The following is a 14,098-nucleotide window of genomic DNA, read 5'->3' on the forward strand; positions in this document are numbered from 1 at the left end:
GTTAATCTTCTGGATTTCTGATTGCTGTCTCTCTATGGATTCTTGCAGCCTGTTAAATTTGTCATTATGCTCTTCTCTGATCTTCTTAAGTTCGTCTATTGCTTTATCTGAGTGTTCCTTGGCTTTGTCTGCATTTTGACTGATCTCCTTCCCGATCTCTTGAAAATTTCTGTATATTAATCTTTTGTATTCTACCTCCAGTAAAATTCCAAGAAGTTCTCTTCCTCTGGAAAATTTCTTGATTCTTTGTTTTGGGAGCTTGCTGAAGCCATCATGGCCTGCCTCTATGTGATTTGATATTGACTGTTGCCTCCGAGCCATCAATAAGTTATTATATTTATTTATTTTATGTTTGCTTCCTGTGTCCTACCTTCTTGTTTTGTTTTGATATGCACAAATAGGCTGCTCATGTGAGCTAGTTTGAACATTGGCACCTCTGAAGCTCTAATGTCCTGTCACCAGGTGGTTAGAGCTGTTACTAGGTATGTGAGCCCAGGAGTCTGTTTACATTTCTTGTATGGATTCAGCTCAGGTGTCCAAGTAGTTGGTCACCAAGCGTGTGGTATAGGCTCTCAACTACAGTCCTAGACAGGCATGGGTGATTGGTGTAGACACAGGTATCTGGCTGCAGTAGGGGGTTACGTGCTGAGCAAGGTAGGGGGCTGACGGCTGCCACTGAGGGTCTGGGAGGAAAGTGTGTCCCTGTTCCCTACAGCGTGTAGGTGAGTGCGTTTTATAGCAGGTCTATGAGCACCCAGTGCTGTTGGCTATAAGGACTGGGAGGCACCACTTATTCTTGGACCCCTGTCACGGGTGGCTAGGTGGCATGGGTGGAGCCACCATTCATCAGGCACCTGATGTGGGTAGGTGAGCACCCTGCTTAATGGGCAGAGCCATGTAAAATGTCATGAACCTACCACTTCACCATATAGATGATATAACTGAAGTTAGACTTCAGGTATATACTCTGTTGTATTGTGGTAATGAGGGCCTGTGCTGTTGAAATGGGCCCACACAGGTCTACGCAGGGGTGAAAAGTATTCAAAGTCCATGGACCCCTTATGCCTGTGCCTAGGCAAAGGAGCTGCGCCTACCCTGAGTTCCTGGCTTAGGGGAGCCAGCAGATTATTTTTTATGTTTGTTAATTTGTTCCCTCTTCAAGGCCAGGAGAATGGTTAGGGCAGGTGATGGGTGCCACTTCAGCAATCGCTGAAGCTGGCCCAGGACCTGGTGCAGAGCAGGAAGGGGACAGGTAAATGGGAGAGAGGTTTTTCCCAAAGAGGTTGTTTTTTGATCCGCGTTAGGTCAGACACATGTACTTATCTTATGCTGACTGAGCACCGCTTTTCACTGGTTCTGGAGGCATGAGTAGGCTCTCTGCCACTTGGTCTCTCCCGATGTGGAAAATGCCTCCTGAGTGTCACTGCTTGCCTCAGTACACACGCCAGCCTATCCAGCCTGAAGGGTGCCAGCTCCCACCAGGTCAGGTCTGTCAACTCCTTGCTGCTTCCAAACAGTCTCTCCATCCCCCTGCCACTCAGTCTGATTTCTCAACTTTGCTTTTCATGTTCAGGGCTCCTAGATTGTCATATACAATTGATTCACTTGTTTTTTTGGGTGTTTGTTGTAAGAGGGACCACAGGAAGCATCTGACTACTCCTCCATCTTGGCCCTGCCTCCTCCGTTTAATACATGCTTGTTGGAATGAATCCTCCACTTTAGATCCACTCAAGGCTTTATGATCAGCAACCCCTCTGTGGTCATATTCAAGGTTGGGGAAATAAAACTTCAGCACAAAAAAAGCTAGAGATTTCTCCTCCAGGATACTCAATAAACCAATACACTCAATAACACAATGACTTAGACAATATAATATAAAAAGCCAGTAGTGGACTATAAATAATTCCCATTCATCCAAGCTGTTTATGTTTTGGGGTGTATCTGAGTTTTTCTTCATTGTTTCTTCCTCCTCCAACTGGCTACCTGCCTATCCCTAACTCAAATAAATCTTCAACTTATTACTATTCCTAGTAAGTGGGAGACACATTTAAAAATAGTAAAAATAAGAATTGGAAATATGAAGGAAAGTCAATTTCTTTTTGTTTTTAGCTTTCATTTCCTTAGAAGATCTGGCACTTCGGCTATTAAAAGATTCCCTAATTATTCACTTGGGTATCAAAACAGATTTAGGCTACCCTAGAACTTTTTTTCTTTTTTTAAGTTTTCAAGAACATCGTATACAACTGACCTTTCTGGCACTTAGAAACCTACAGATCTTTCTTTACCTGGACTCACAAGCACCATCAACTCCCAAATTCAATGTCTCTTTTTCATAAGAATTGCTATTCTGCATGATCTACTCTGAGGCCAGTGAGTTACTAAATATGCCCAACACAGAAATATTGCTTGCTTCCAGACTAGCAGCTATTTAATGAATAATTCACCACTGCATACTTTCTATCAGGGATGCTTGTATTGCTAGGGTAAAAGTATCCTTTATGTCTAAACGATGTCATAAAACAGGCCTTTGCCAGAAAGACGCCCTCATTTATCACTTGAAATGCCGTGTGGTATTAACAAGGTCGATACTGTTTGTTTAATATATTTTGCTTTCATAGGGGCTTGAAATGATTTGTTTTTGCAGCTGTAACAGAGTTAAATTAAGGATTTAGTGGCAGCTTAGCTAGTTGAGCATATATAACCAGGAGCTATTAATTACCTGCCTAGAAGCCTATGGTCATCTTCCCACAATTTAGAGCATCCTTGGGGCAGTGGGTTACACCACAAGCAGCAAGATTTTATTCTCAAATAACTAATCTTGACTTTTCAGGAACTCAGGGGAGACTAGAAAATTCAAGTTTTTATTTCTTACCACACAAACCTCTCCCCTCTCCACAAGTAAATGTTATTTCTGCACAGGTTTTCAAAATGCAAAGAATTTAAGAGAAAATCTCGGAGCAAGGATTAGTTTCAGACACCTGCTCTCACAAATTAAAAACTGAAAAAAAGAAATTTTTTTCTGACCTTAAAATGCCAATAATTAGCCTCCTTCCCCCTTTCTTTCTTCTCACAATGCTGTTCCCTAAACAGAGCAGGAGGACAGGGGGTAAGTTAGCACCAAAGATAAAGTTGTCAAGAACATTACAATTCTGATTTCTCTACCTGTTTGTGAATGTCCTTTGGGAGCAACTGCTGAAAAGCTCTGGGGGGGAAAAAGCAAGGGGCGAAAGAGGAGGGAAGAGGGGTTGGGGTGGGGGAAGAAAAACTAGAGTACAACTCAAACAAAAACGAAATAACTCACACACATACACACACACTCTCAGTCACACAAAGACAGAGAAAAAAATGTTACCCACCCCAGGTCCTCCCAACATACTTCTTTATCAGAGGCTCATTGTCAATCAATTAGCCGAGGCAGCAGGGGTCTGGGGGGGGGGGGCACCCAGGGAAACAATGGGCAGCCCTGTTGTATTACTATTTAATCACTTTTGCTAAATAAATAGAGCAGCCCCGAGGTGCTGTCATGTCAAGGGAATTTATAACAAAAAAAACTTCATTTTTCATTGGTCATTACTTTTTTTCCCTTCAGGACAAGAGAGGGTTATTACTGTAGCCTTAAGTTCCATCTTTGTGTTTCTTGCCTTTGATTCCCACTCGGACCCTGCCACTTTCTGGCACTAATTTGTCAGGCTGAACAAAGAGGGGATTTGCACCTCCTGTAAGGTCTCAATTAGGAATGGCTTCTGCTGTATTCTGTGCCATTCAGAGAGGACACAATGCCGGTAATTACAGGAATTTGCACTAAATGGCTGAAGAATTCACAGCAAAACTTTCCCCCCACCTTGGGTTTACCCCTCCCAAAGGCTGGAGAGGAAAAAAAGGAAAGCAAAAAGCTCTTAATGCCAGAGAGATGTAATTACCAAAAGCAGTCTCAAGAGGTTAAACAGCAGCCAAAGGAGTAAAACCATAAAAACTGACAGTGTGAAAATGGGGTAGAGGATCCCCTAGGCTTGTTGTTTTTCTTGCTGTCACTTGCGTTGACATTTTCAACTTCAGTTCTGAATCAGCGTTTCAATTTCACCTCCAGATTACAAAACAGATTACAAAACACAAGGAACACTTTCAAACGTGAGCTTTGCATCTCTTGTCACACCTATAAAGAAGTCCCTGGGCCCTTTCATTATATTGCTCAATTGCTAGGTTTCTTGATTGCTGGGAAATTACAGGGAAAATGTCTGTGTGTACTAGTGCCAAGAAAACCATGTGTCTATTGAGTGTAAATAGGTAGGTACAGATGTCTAATTTCTGAAGAAAACAAGGCTGCTGCCTTATAACCTAATTTATACAACAAGGTGTCAATAACCTAATTTAGAGCCACTTACAGGTACATACTTCACAAACATTTCAATAAGCTGCATACTCATCTAAACAGTAAGGTAATATTAATATTTTAACACCACCGATTCCCTATTGCCAAACATAATTTTGAATTCCAACCAGCAATTTCACTAATGATGTGTACTTCATTTTCTGCTACAGATGTGTTTCTGAAAAGCTGTATTAAAATCCGTTGCCATTGAGTTGATTTGAACTGCCAACCTTTTGGTTAGCAGCCCAGCTCTTCCACTGCACCACCAGGGCTCTAAACAAAAAAACCCACTGCTGTCAAGTCAATTCCGACACATAGCTACCCAATAAGACAGAGTAGAACTGCCCGATAGGGTTTCCAAGGAACAGCTGGTGGATCTGAACTGTCAACCTTTTAGTTAGCAGCCATAGCTCTTAACCACTGCACCACCAGGGCTCCACCAGGGCTCTGGAGCTGTAGTAAAACACCACCAAATTAACTGTTCTGAAATACCCCTCTCATCATGCATTCTTCTGCTGCTCAAGAACCTTCCATGACATCAGAGTCAAACATTAAGTTCAACTTTATGAAACTGTCTTTTTTTGGTAGGTCAAGAATGATTGAATATGAGCAATTTCATACAGTTCTAATTGGCACTACCTCTGACAGTTCTCTAATGTGATATGGGGGCCTCACTTCGGTAGCTCTTGTCACAAATGCACATTTTGCATTCATCTATGCAATCATTTGATTACCGTCTATCTTTCCTAGCAGACTGTAAGCTTCATGAGAGTTGGGACCAGTCTGCTTCCCTGTACCATTGACTTCTCTAGGTGCACCCAAGTTTCCAGTGCATAATCAGAAACCGGGGCTCTGATGCCGCAGTGGTTAAGAGCTTGGCTGCTAACCAAAAGGTCGGCAATTTGAATCCACCAGCTGCTCCTTGAAAAATATGGGGCAGTTCCACTGTGTCCTATAGGATCACTATGAGTCGGAATTGACTCAACAGCAATGGGTTAATCAGAAACTTGGCACACAATAAATTTTAGAATGAATGGAGGAGCTTAATTTTTAAAGACATGTTTTCAAGAAGTAGGACAGCAAGTGTTAAGCAGCAGGAATGATCTTGGTGGGTTCAAAGAAGACAAGAAGCCTACTGTGGCTGGGGTTTTGTAGCTGGGGCTTTCTGAATGGGACTCTTCTTCAGGGGCCCATGGAGCTGGAGAGGGAGCCATGGAACAAACCACGCATAATCAAATACAGTAAAACTGCTAAAGCTGGATCCTATGTAAGGCAGAAACCTGTCAGAGAAGGAAAACTAAGATATTTCCCACCAGTAGAGAGTGATAGAAAAGTGGTTAGATTACACCCTGCCAAAGGCGGAAAACTTGCGAGACCCAGAAAAACAAGTTAGTACCATTGGTTCCGGCAGGCTATCACAGGTTTTATCGTACAACTATAAAAAGTTTAAGCACATGTTAAGAAATATACAGTTATGTATAGGCATATATTTTCAAAATCATAGCCTCATGCATTTTTGGATGGTCACTATCCATTTTCTCTTTAGAGGCTCTTCAACTTTCAAAGAAGAATATAGAAAATTCTTTACCTACAGAAAGAATTTAGTGAAATAAGGCCAATTGCACTATTTTGTAGATTTAAAAGCCAACATTTGTGGCTCCCCTGAATAGCAACTTCATGACATCATAATAAAGAACTACTCAGTGCAATCTTCCACTTTTAAAAGTTTATTCATCCAAAAATATTTAAAGGGGACGAACTAAGTGGACATAACAACTTATAGTGAAAAGAGGCATACTATGAAATATTATGAATTAGCTTCCCCTTAATAGATAAAGCCAAAATTCAACTAAAAACAATTTATTGGACTATTTGGCATTTTGGAAGGTACACAAGCTATGCAACCAGCTTTTCTGCCAAATTTGTGTTTTTATGAATATGCAAAGTTAGGGGACATAGGTACCAAACAAAGAAGCAGCTGGTTTAGATTAACTGTGTTTCTGAGACACATAGATCAATTTCTAAAGTTCCATCCACTGTAATAATCTTTGATATAATGAACAGCCTCCCAAGTAATTTAAAAAGCATTCAGAGGTTTGCTTAACAAGTTTTGCCTTTTTCTTTTGAGGCTCTGCCCCCTACAGGAGATAACGTATTCCTCCCTGAGACAGGGAATCAGTATTCCATGTGCAGTTAAAGGAAAATAAAAAGCAACCTGGCAAACCACTGCATCACAAAGCAACTGAATATAGCACTTTCCAATGGAAAAGAGGGCATTTAAGCGAAATGAAATTATTCTGCTTTGGAATCAGCCACACTTTTACAAATTAGAATCCCCACCCCCAACCCCACCCCCAGCCCAAATTAGAAACTTTCAAGTCCCTCACTGGAATTCCAAACTAAAACATGAAAGTAAGAGCTGAATAGAGCAAAAGCTTTTCAGACTTCACTACCACTACTCCCTAGAATTCCTACCATCACCTCTCCCCACCTATCCTCCTGTTAAATTCAGTGAGCACCAAATTTAGATAGCAAAGGGAGCCATTCTATCACATGGAATCTAAAGCAGCTACCAGAAAGTTCTATCTCCACTTATTACATAATCTTCTTCCTCTTCTTACTTTTCTGTTGGTCTTCCTTCTCCCTGCCTTTTCTATTCACCTTTTTCTTTTTCCTGTTTTCATTTCTCCAGCTGCTGGAGGTGGTGGGCTTGCTCTACCCACCCTCAACCCACATTTCTTCTTCCTCCGAGTGCTAGGGATGCTGCTGATATAGTACAGAACATGGGCAATGCACACTCCCTTAGCAAGCAAACTTCTGAGAGGAAGATGCAATGCACACTCCCTTAGCAAGCAAACTTCTGAGAGGAAGATGAATTAGGTGACAAGTAAGTGACAACCTTGGGTAACACCTGCAGCTTTACTTCCCTCTTTTCCTAGAAAGTTTCTTGATTTAACCACTCCAGTCTCTATTTTGCTGTTCTTTTTATTTATTTATTTTTATTGTACTTTAGATGAAGATTTACAGAGCAAATTAGCTTCTCATTAAACAATTAACACATATATTGTTCTGTGACACTGGTTGCCAACCCCACGACATGTCAACACTTTCTCCTTCTCACCTTGGGTTCCTCATTATCAGCTTTCCTGTCCCCTCCTGCCTTCTCATCCTTGCCCCTGGGCTAGTGTTCCCATTTAGTTTCCTTTGTTTTATGGGCCTGTCTAATCTTTGGCCGAAGGGTGAACTTCAGGAGTGACTTCATTACCGAGCTATAAGGGTGTCCGGAGGCCATTTTGGAAACTAAGCTGAGCACTTCCCCCTTATTACAATGACATGACAGATTTGTTGATGCAGTCAGCAGTCCAAAGCCACAGAAAATAAAAATGAAACCCGTTGCCATTGAGTCAACTATGACTCATTGTGACTCTATAGGACAGAGTAGAACGGCCCATAGGGTTTCCAAGGCAGACTGTCACATCTTTCACTCATGGAGCAGCTGGTGGGTTTGAATAGCCAAACTTTAGGTAGGCAGTCAAGTGCTTAATCACTGTGCCACCAGGGCTCTTAAAGCCACAGAAGTGCCCCATAATTCTAGGATGCCCACAGAGTAAACACTTAGTAAATTATTGTTAAATGCCTAAAATTTGAAATATCATATATGCACTAGTATAATAAGACAATGAAATAATAATTTCTAAAGAACTGTGCTAAACCCAATGTCTCCTTTTTTCAAAATCATTTTCCAAAAGTAGCTGGCTCACTTAACACCAGGCTTTCCTGCCTGCAGATATATGCACATAACCTTGGCTTCTTTACTGGCTCAGGGGTTCCGGTCTCTACAGCCCCACTGTACAAGTTTCTGCTTTCTAGTCACCGAGGCCCCTAGGGACAAAGCAGGGATGACTCACCAATCCCCTCTAGGTAAATTCTTTTACATTAGAAAAGGCCATCATCATAACTAACCTACAGGACTGAGTCTTCATGGTGTCACCACTATAGGTGAAAGGTTACTCGGCCTTTCAATGCAGGAGTAAGAACAAAACTTAAAGTTTGGTCTTGGCTGGTGGTAAGCTGCTTGTTTATTTATATATAACATACTTAAATCAGATAGACTCGAATTAAAATCTTCCAAATCAGGCTTCCATTTAAGGCTACCTTCATGATAAATTTATTGTCACAAACTGTGGGGTTTATAAAACCAAAAACCAAACCCACTGCCGTCGAGTCGATTCCAACTCATTGTGACCCTACTGGACAGAGTAGAACTGCCCTATAGGGTTTCCAAGGAGCAGATGGTAGATTTAAACTGCAGACCTTTTGGTTAGTAGCTGACCTTTTGATTAGCAGCCGTACCTCTTAACCACTGTGCCACCAGGGCTCCAGTGGGGTTTAGTGAAAGCGAAATAATTTTATTTAGTTTATAATAGATATATAGATTTGGTTTAGTAGGGTTATTTCTTTCTTTTTATTTTACTATTTTTGTGAAGGAGGGAGGAATGGGGAGTGGAGGAGAGAAGCAGTGATAGGGTTTTAAGAAATAACAGATTATACTGCCTTAAACTCAGCTTTGCATCTCACGCTTACAACGCAGTTCCAGAAGGCCTGTGCTCCCCCATGATGAGGCACAGCCTCCTGTGACTCAGAGGTCATCTGCTGAATCATCACCAGCGCTGCTTTTAGCCACCTCCCCGTTATCTGTCAAAGCTGACTTTCTAGATACTACCTCAACAGGATCTGACAAGGTTATAGTCAATGACAGTTACTGTCAGTAGACATTTCCCTTGCCTAAAGAGTGTTAGCAGTCTACTGTTGGCCAGAATGTCTCTACTGGACAATCTGTGGCTTCCATATTCACAACAACCTTTGGTCAAAAAGGCAGAGGGAATGGAATCACAGTTGACTCAGGAAGCCTAAATTCTAGTCCAGTTATGCTTTGGCCAAGTCATTTGATTCAGTGAGTATATCATATCGGCTTCTAGTTACTTCACCAGGATGGCATGAGGATGAATTAGTTTTAACAGAGGAGGCTCCTTGGAGGAGAGATGCTTTATAAACAGGAGGTAACTGTGGCTGGCCAATGGTGTGAAGGGCGGGGGAATTGTGGAATTCAAGACTGTTCTCTAATGAACTTTAGGCTGAAAACTTGCTTCATACCTGCACATTTGAAACTCTGAGCAGTGAGTCCTCGTTCCAAAGACAAAGTCGTCAGAATGCTCAGGAAGCTGGTGGTCACAGACTGACGTTTATTCTTCCTGCCATCGTGCCCACCCATTTGATCCTTGGATTTGCTCCTCAGTGTGACTTGCAGGTTTTGCTCTGAACTCCTCGCTGCACTGGCAGCTGTTTTCAGGGCCTCCATCCATTCCTGAGCCCTCTGCCGGGTCTCAGCACGGAGGCGGAGGACATCTTGGGGAAAAATGACTTGAAAGCAAGAGTCACAGTCATCTAGATCGTCCATCTGGACAGCCAGACACACATCCACATTGTAGCTCAGCAGGGGATCCTCATCTAGCTTGCCAGGCTGAAAAGCCAGAAGGTAGGCTCCGTTCAGCACAAATGTAAACGCCTTCCAATTGTTTTGGACAGTTAGCCTGTACAGTGTCCCTGATTTGAGGATGTTTTGGTACTGTTTGGGGCTATCCAAGACAGGGGATGATGGCAGCAGCCCACTGGATTTCTTCTGTAAACAATGATTCTGTGTATAGTCAACATTATGACCAAGCCCTGGTGAGTTTGCCAGCTCATCCTGACGCACCACATAACCCGGACCGGCAGCATGCACAACTTCCCAGAGCTTCTGTCCCCAGTCCAAAGCCTCCCATGGTGACTCTGCCTTTAGCTGTAGTTGAGTGTTGTCATACAGGACGGTATCGACCATCCTGGCCTCAAGATTGCCCAAAACAGATATGCTCTGGAAGTGTGAAAGCTGATACGTGGCGTAGAGGTTTTGGTTCCCACTGCTGTCGAGGCTGTAGAAGCATAAATTGTAGGGTGATAGTTCTGCATAACAGCTTTGCCAGTAACTGTCATGGTCCTTCCTAATCTCCAGGTAACCCTTCTTCAGAATGTTTGGGAATGTCTGCTTGTGTTCTGGAAATTAAAAAAAAAAGAAGAGGCAAAGTATTAATTAAACTATGAAAAGGTAGGTGCAAAAATCCAAACAGATGAGTGGTCAACATCGTTCTGGTTAAAACTAAACAAAGTAGAAGGAGTAAAATTCCAAGATGGTACCCAATTGGCAATTTGTACCTAGGGAAAATCTAGGTCTGAAAAACTGAACTAGGGTGGAATTATAAGTGCAAGAGTAAGTACAGGGAATGCATCAACAATGTGACATGCAGAGGTCTCTGTGGAAACCAGAAATGCTGGAATAATTGTGACTGGCTTTACCACAGGAGTTCAGGAACCAACTGCACTTTGCCTGGGTTCCTTATTTTCTAGGAAACATGCTATGGGAGCACCAAGTACATGAGACAGAGTGTTCATCCTGCCACTTTGCCGGTCAATGGAAAGGACAGAACATGAAGTGTCCTGCCCATAAACACTCGAACATGCTCTATATGCTGCTGCATTATTTGGCCTATGCTCTCCTGCCTAGTCTCTCTGACTCCTTTCTACAAGCTCTAAGTGCAGCTAACGGAAGCGTTTCTCAGACACTCCCATGAGCTCTAACCTAAAGGCCAGTTCGTAGCCGTTTGTCCAGTAGCCAGTTTGCTGGGCTTGACCCAACTAGCCTTGCTTCTTAGGTCTCTGCTTAGACGGCAGTTCTCTCTCATCTCTGAGCCTGACTGTGCTTATATTGTTCGCTCAGTTTGCAGTGCTTCCTCCCACCCCACCCGCTTCAACCAGCTTATCCTTCACTTAGTTATCCCCTCTTCCAGAAAGTTTATCCTGAACCCCTCCCCCAACACACACACACATAACCCTGGGTCCTATCGGATATCCCAACTATATTATTCCTCAATCATGGACTCTTACGAGGCTGTATTATAAAAATTTATATAAATGTCTGAACAAATAAAATAAATTTTGACTTTTTTTTAAAAAAACTCTCTTCCCCATTATACTGCAAGCTTCACTGAGGGCAGGGTGAGAGCTCTCTTTTCATCCTGTATCACATCTTGTGTGCCAGCATGTAGTGCAATGCATGGTACATAAACCAGTTGCTGTTGGGTAGAATCTGACTGTGTCAGAGTAGAAACGTGTTCCATAGGATTTTTAATGGCTGATTTTTTAGAAGTAGATCGCCAGGCCTTTCTCCCGAGGCACCTCTGGGTGGACTCGAACTTCTACCCTTTCTGTTAACAGCCAAGTGCATTAACCATTTGCACAACACATAGTACACAGTAGGTGCTTAATAAATACCTGTTGAATACCTTATTAGAAATAAAGCTTCCAGCCCAATGCTCAGCATACAGTAGGTGTAATTCCTTTCCCTTCTTCTTTTCTCCCTTCCCTTCTGTTTCACAACTTTATCTGATCCTGCCATTTTTAATCGATGATTAGCTGCAATGTATAACAGTTTAATATTTTAAATAAAAGACTATCACTGAGAGACTTCCTGATACTTTTATTAAACAAGAAAATGATATCAAAGCAAAATGGAGCACACACCCTTCCCTGGCTGAGACTCTATTTCTGAGATGCTTCTCAATCTCTTTGCTGACACACATTGAAGACAGCTATAAACTAATTTCCCTAAAGAAGACAAATCACACTCCCAAAGGGTATGATTTCTGATTCTGGCTATAGAAAAAAGAATAATACAGATGTAGACCTTAAACTAGCAAACCAAAAGAGAAAAGAGGCAGAGAAAAGCCAATTTTACCTGCTTTACATCTCTGGCACTGACATTCATTAGTATTTCTGTGGTAACTCAAAAGCCATTAATTTCCTGCAACCCACACTAATCCCTTTGTAGAAAGAGATAATGGATGCCTATTCTCAGGTTATCTTTCTTTTCTGATAATGCAGTAAGGGAGACAGTGCTGTTAGAGACACTGCTGCCGCCTCTCACTGTCTCACTTCCATCAAACAGTAATGCTAGTTCAACCTTTTCCATAATAAAACTTGTAACTATGCATCCCTCTATCCCTATCCCTCCTGTGACCTGGTGCTCTAGCTATGCATCCCTGAATAAAATAAAAACTATCTTTCTTGCTTTTACCTAGGGATTTTCCACTCCTCTTCTTACCTTTTTACAACAGCTACCATGGATTAGAAATTCTATTTCAATTGCACGCAAACCAGCAGCAAACTTGACTAGAACCCCAGTTCTGATGGTACAAGCTAAGGTGAAAGATGCCAGCTTAGGGGGGCAGGGCCAAGATGGAGGAGTAGTCAGATGCTTCCAGTGGACCCTCTTACAACAAAGACCAAAAAAAAAACAAGTGATTCGATTATATATGGCAGTCTGGGACCCCTGAACACCAAAGACAGAGCTGAGGAACCAGACTGAGTGGCAGGGGGGAGGAAGAGACGGTTCGGAAGCAGTGAGGAGTTGCCAGATCTGACCCGGCAAGAGCCTGAACCCTTCAGGCCTGAGCAGCTCGTGGGTGAGCGGTGAGGCAGGCAAGCGGCGGTGCTTGGGAGACGCATTTTCCGCACCGGGAGAGACCCAGCACCACAGTGTCTACACGGCCACCCAGAACCAGTGAGAAGCAGCCTGCATCGGTGAAAGATAAATATTTGCGGACGGCTTACTGCGTAGATCAAAAACACTTCCTTTAGGGAAAAACCTCTCTCCCATTTACCTCCCTGCCCCCTGCTCTGCACTGGGTCCTGGACCGGCTTCAGCAATTGCCAAGTCCTCTAGGCCAGAAGTAGGATCCGTCACACACCCGGAGCCATTCTTCCTGCCGTGGAGAGTGAACAAATTAACAAATGGGAAAAAATAAATTGCCAGATCCCCTAAGCCAGGAACCAAGAGTAGGCACAATTCTTTGCCTAGACTCAGGCATAAGGGATCCATGGACTTTCAGAGTCTTTCCCCCTGCAGAGACTTGTGTGGGCCCATCTCAACAGCATAGGCCCTCATTACCGCAGTACAGCAGGGTATATACTGGAACTCTAACTTCAACTGTTTCAGCTGTGAAGTGGCAGGTTCTTGAATTTGACACTGCTCTGCCCATTAAGCAGGGTCTTCACCTACCCACATTAGAGGCCTGAGGACTAGTGGCTCCGCCCACGCCACCTAGCCACCTGCGATAGGGGCCCATGAATAAGTGGTGCCCCCCAGTCCTTACAACCAACAGCATAAGGTTCTCATAGTCCAGCTGCAAAACCACCCACCTATGGGCTCTACAGAACAGGGACATGCCTTCCTCCTGGACACTTGGGGGTGGCTGTCAGCCCCCTGCCTTGCTCAGAGTGTGTCGCCCTGCTGCAGCCAGGTGCCTGTGCCTACACCAATCACCCATGCCCGTCTAGGACTGTAAGTGAGAGCCTATACCATCCACTTGGCGGCTATCTACCTGGGCACCTGAGCTGAATCCATACAAGAGGAGTGGGCGAACTCCTGAGCTCACATACCTAGTAACAGATCTAACCACCTGGTGACAGGACACTAGAACTTCCAAGGTGCCAATAATCAAACTAGCTCATTTGGGCATATCAAAACAAAACAAGAAGCTAGGACACAGTAAGGAAACATAAAATAAATAAATATAATAACTTATTGATGGCTCGGAGACAACAGTCAATATCAAATCACATAAAGAGGCAATCCAT

General features: G+C 43.1%; 1 protein-coding gene and 1 long non-coding RNA gene across 2 annotated transcripts in view; one reads left to right on the top strand and one right to left on the bottom strand.

Moving 5' to 3' along the window:
- The window catches only part of PLEKHM3 (pleckstrin homology domain containing M3), a 217,514-nt gene that overhangs the window by 140,203 nt on the left and 63,213 nt on the right, over positions 1–14,098 (bottom strand). Inside the window, exon 3 of the mRNA XM_004378281.2 lies at positions 9,524–10,459. Within this exon, the coding sequence (XP_004378338.1) occupies positions 9,524–10,459 (936 nt within the window). The remainder of the gene's footprint in view (positions 1–9,523; positions 10,460–14,098) is intronic.
- LOC111820924 (uncharacterized) lies at positions 9,821–10,846 on the top strand. Its single transcript, XR_002824430.1, has 3 exons — positions 9,821–9,905; positions 10,419–10,511; positions 10,811–10,846. It is a non-coding gene; the product is annotated as an uncharacterized LOC111820924 (long non-coding RNA).

This window comes from Trichechus manatus, unplaced genomic scaffold (assembly GCF_000243295.1).
Source record: "Trichechus manatus latirostris isolate Lorelei unplaced genomic scaffold, TriManLat1.0 scaffold00056, whole genome shotgun sequence".
In the NCBI taxonomy this organism is placed as follows: Eukaryota; Metazoa; Chordata; class Mammalia; order Sirenia; family Trichechidae; genus Trichechus; species Trichechus manatus.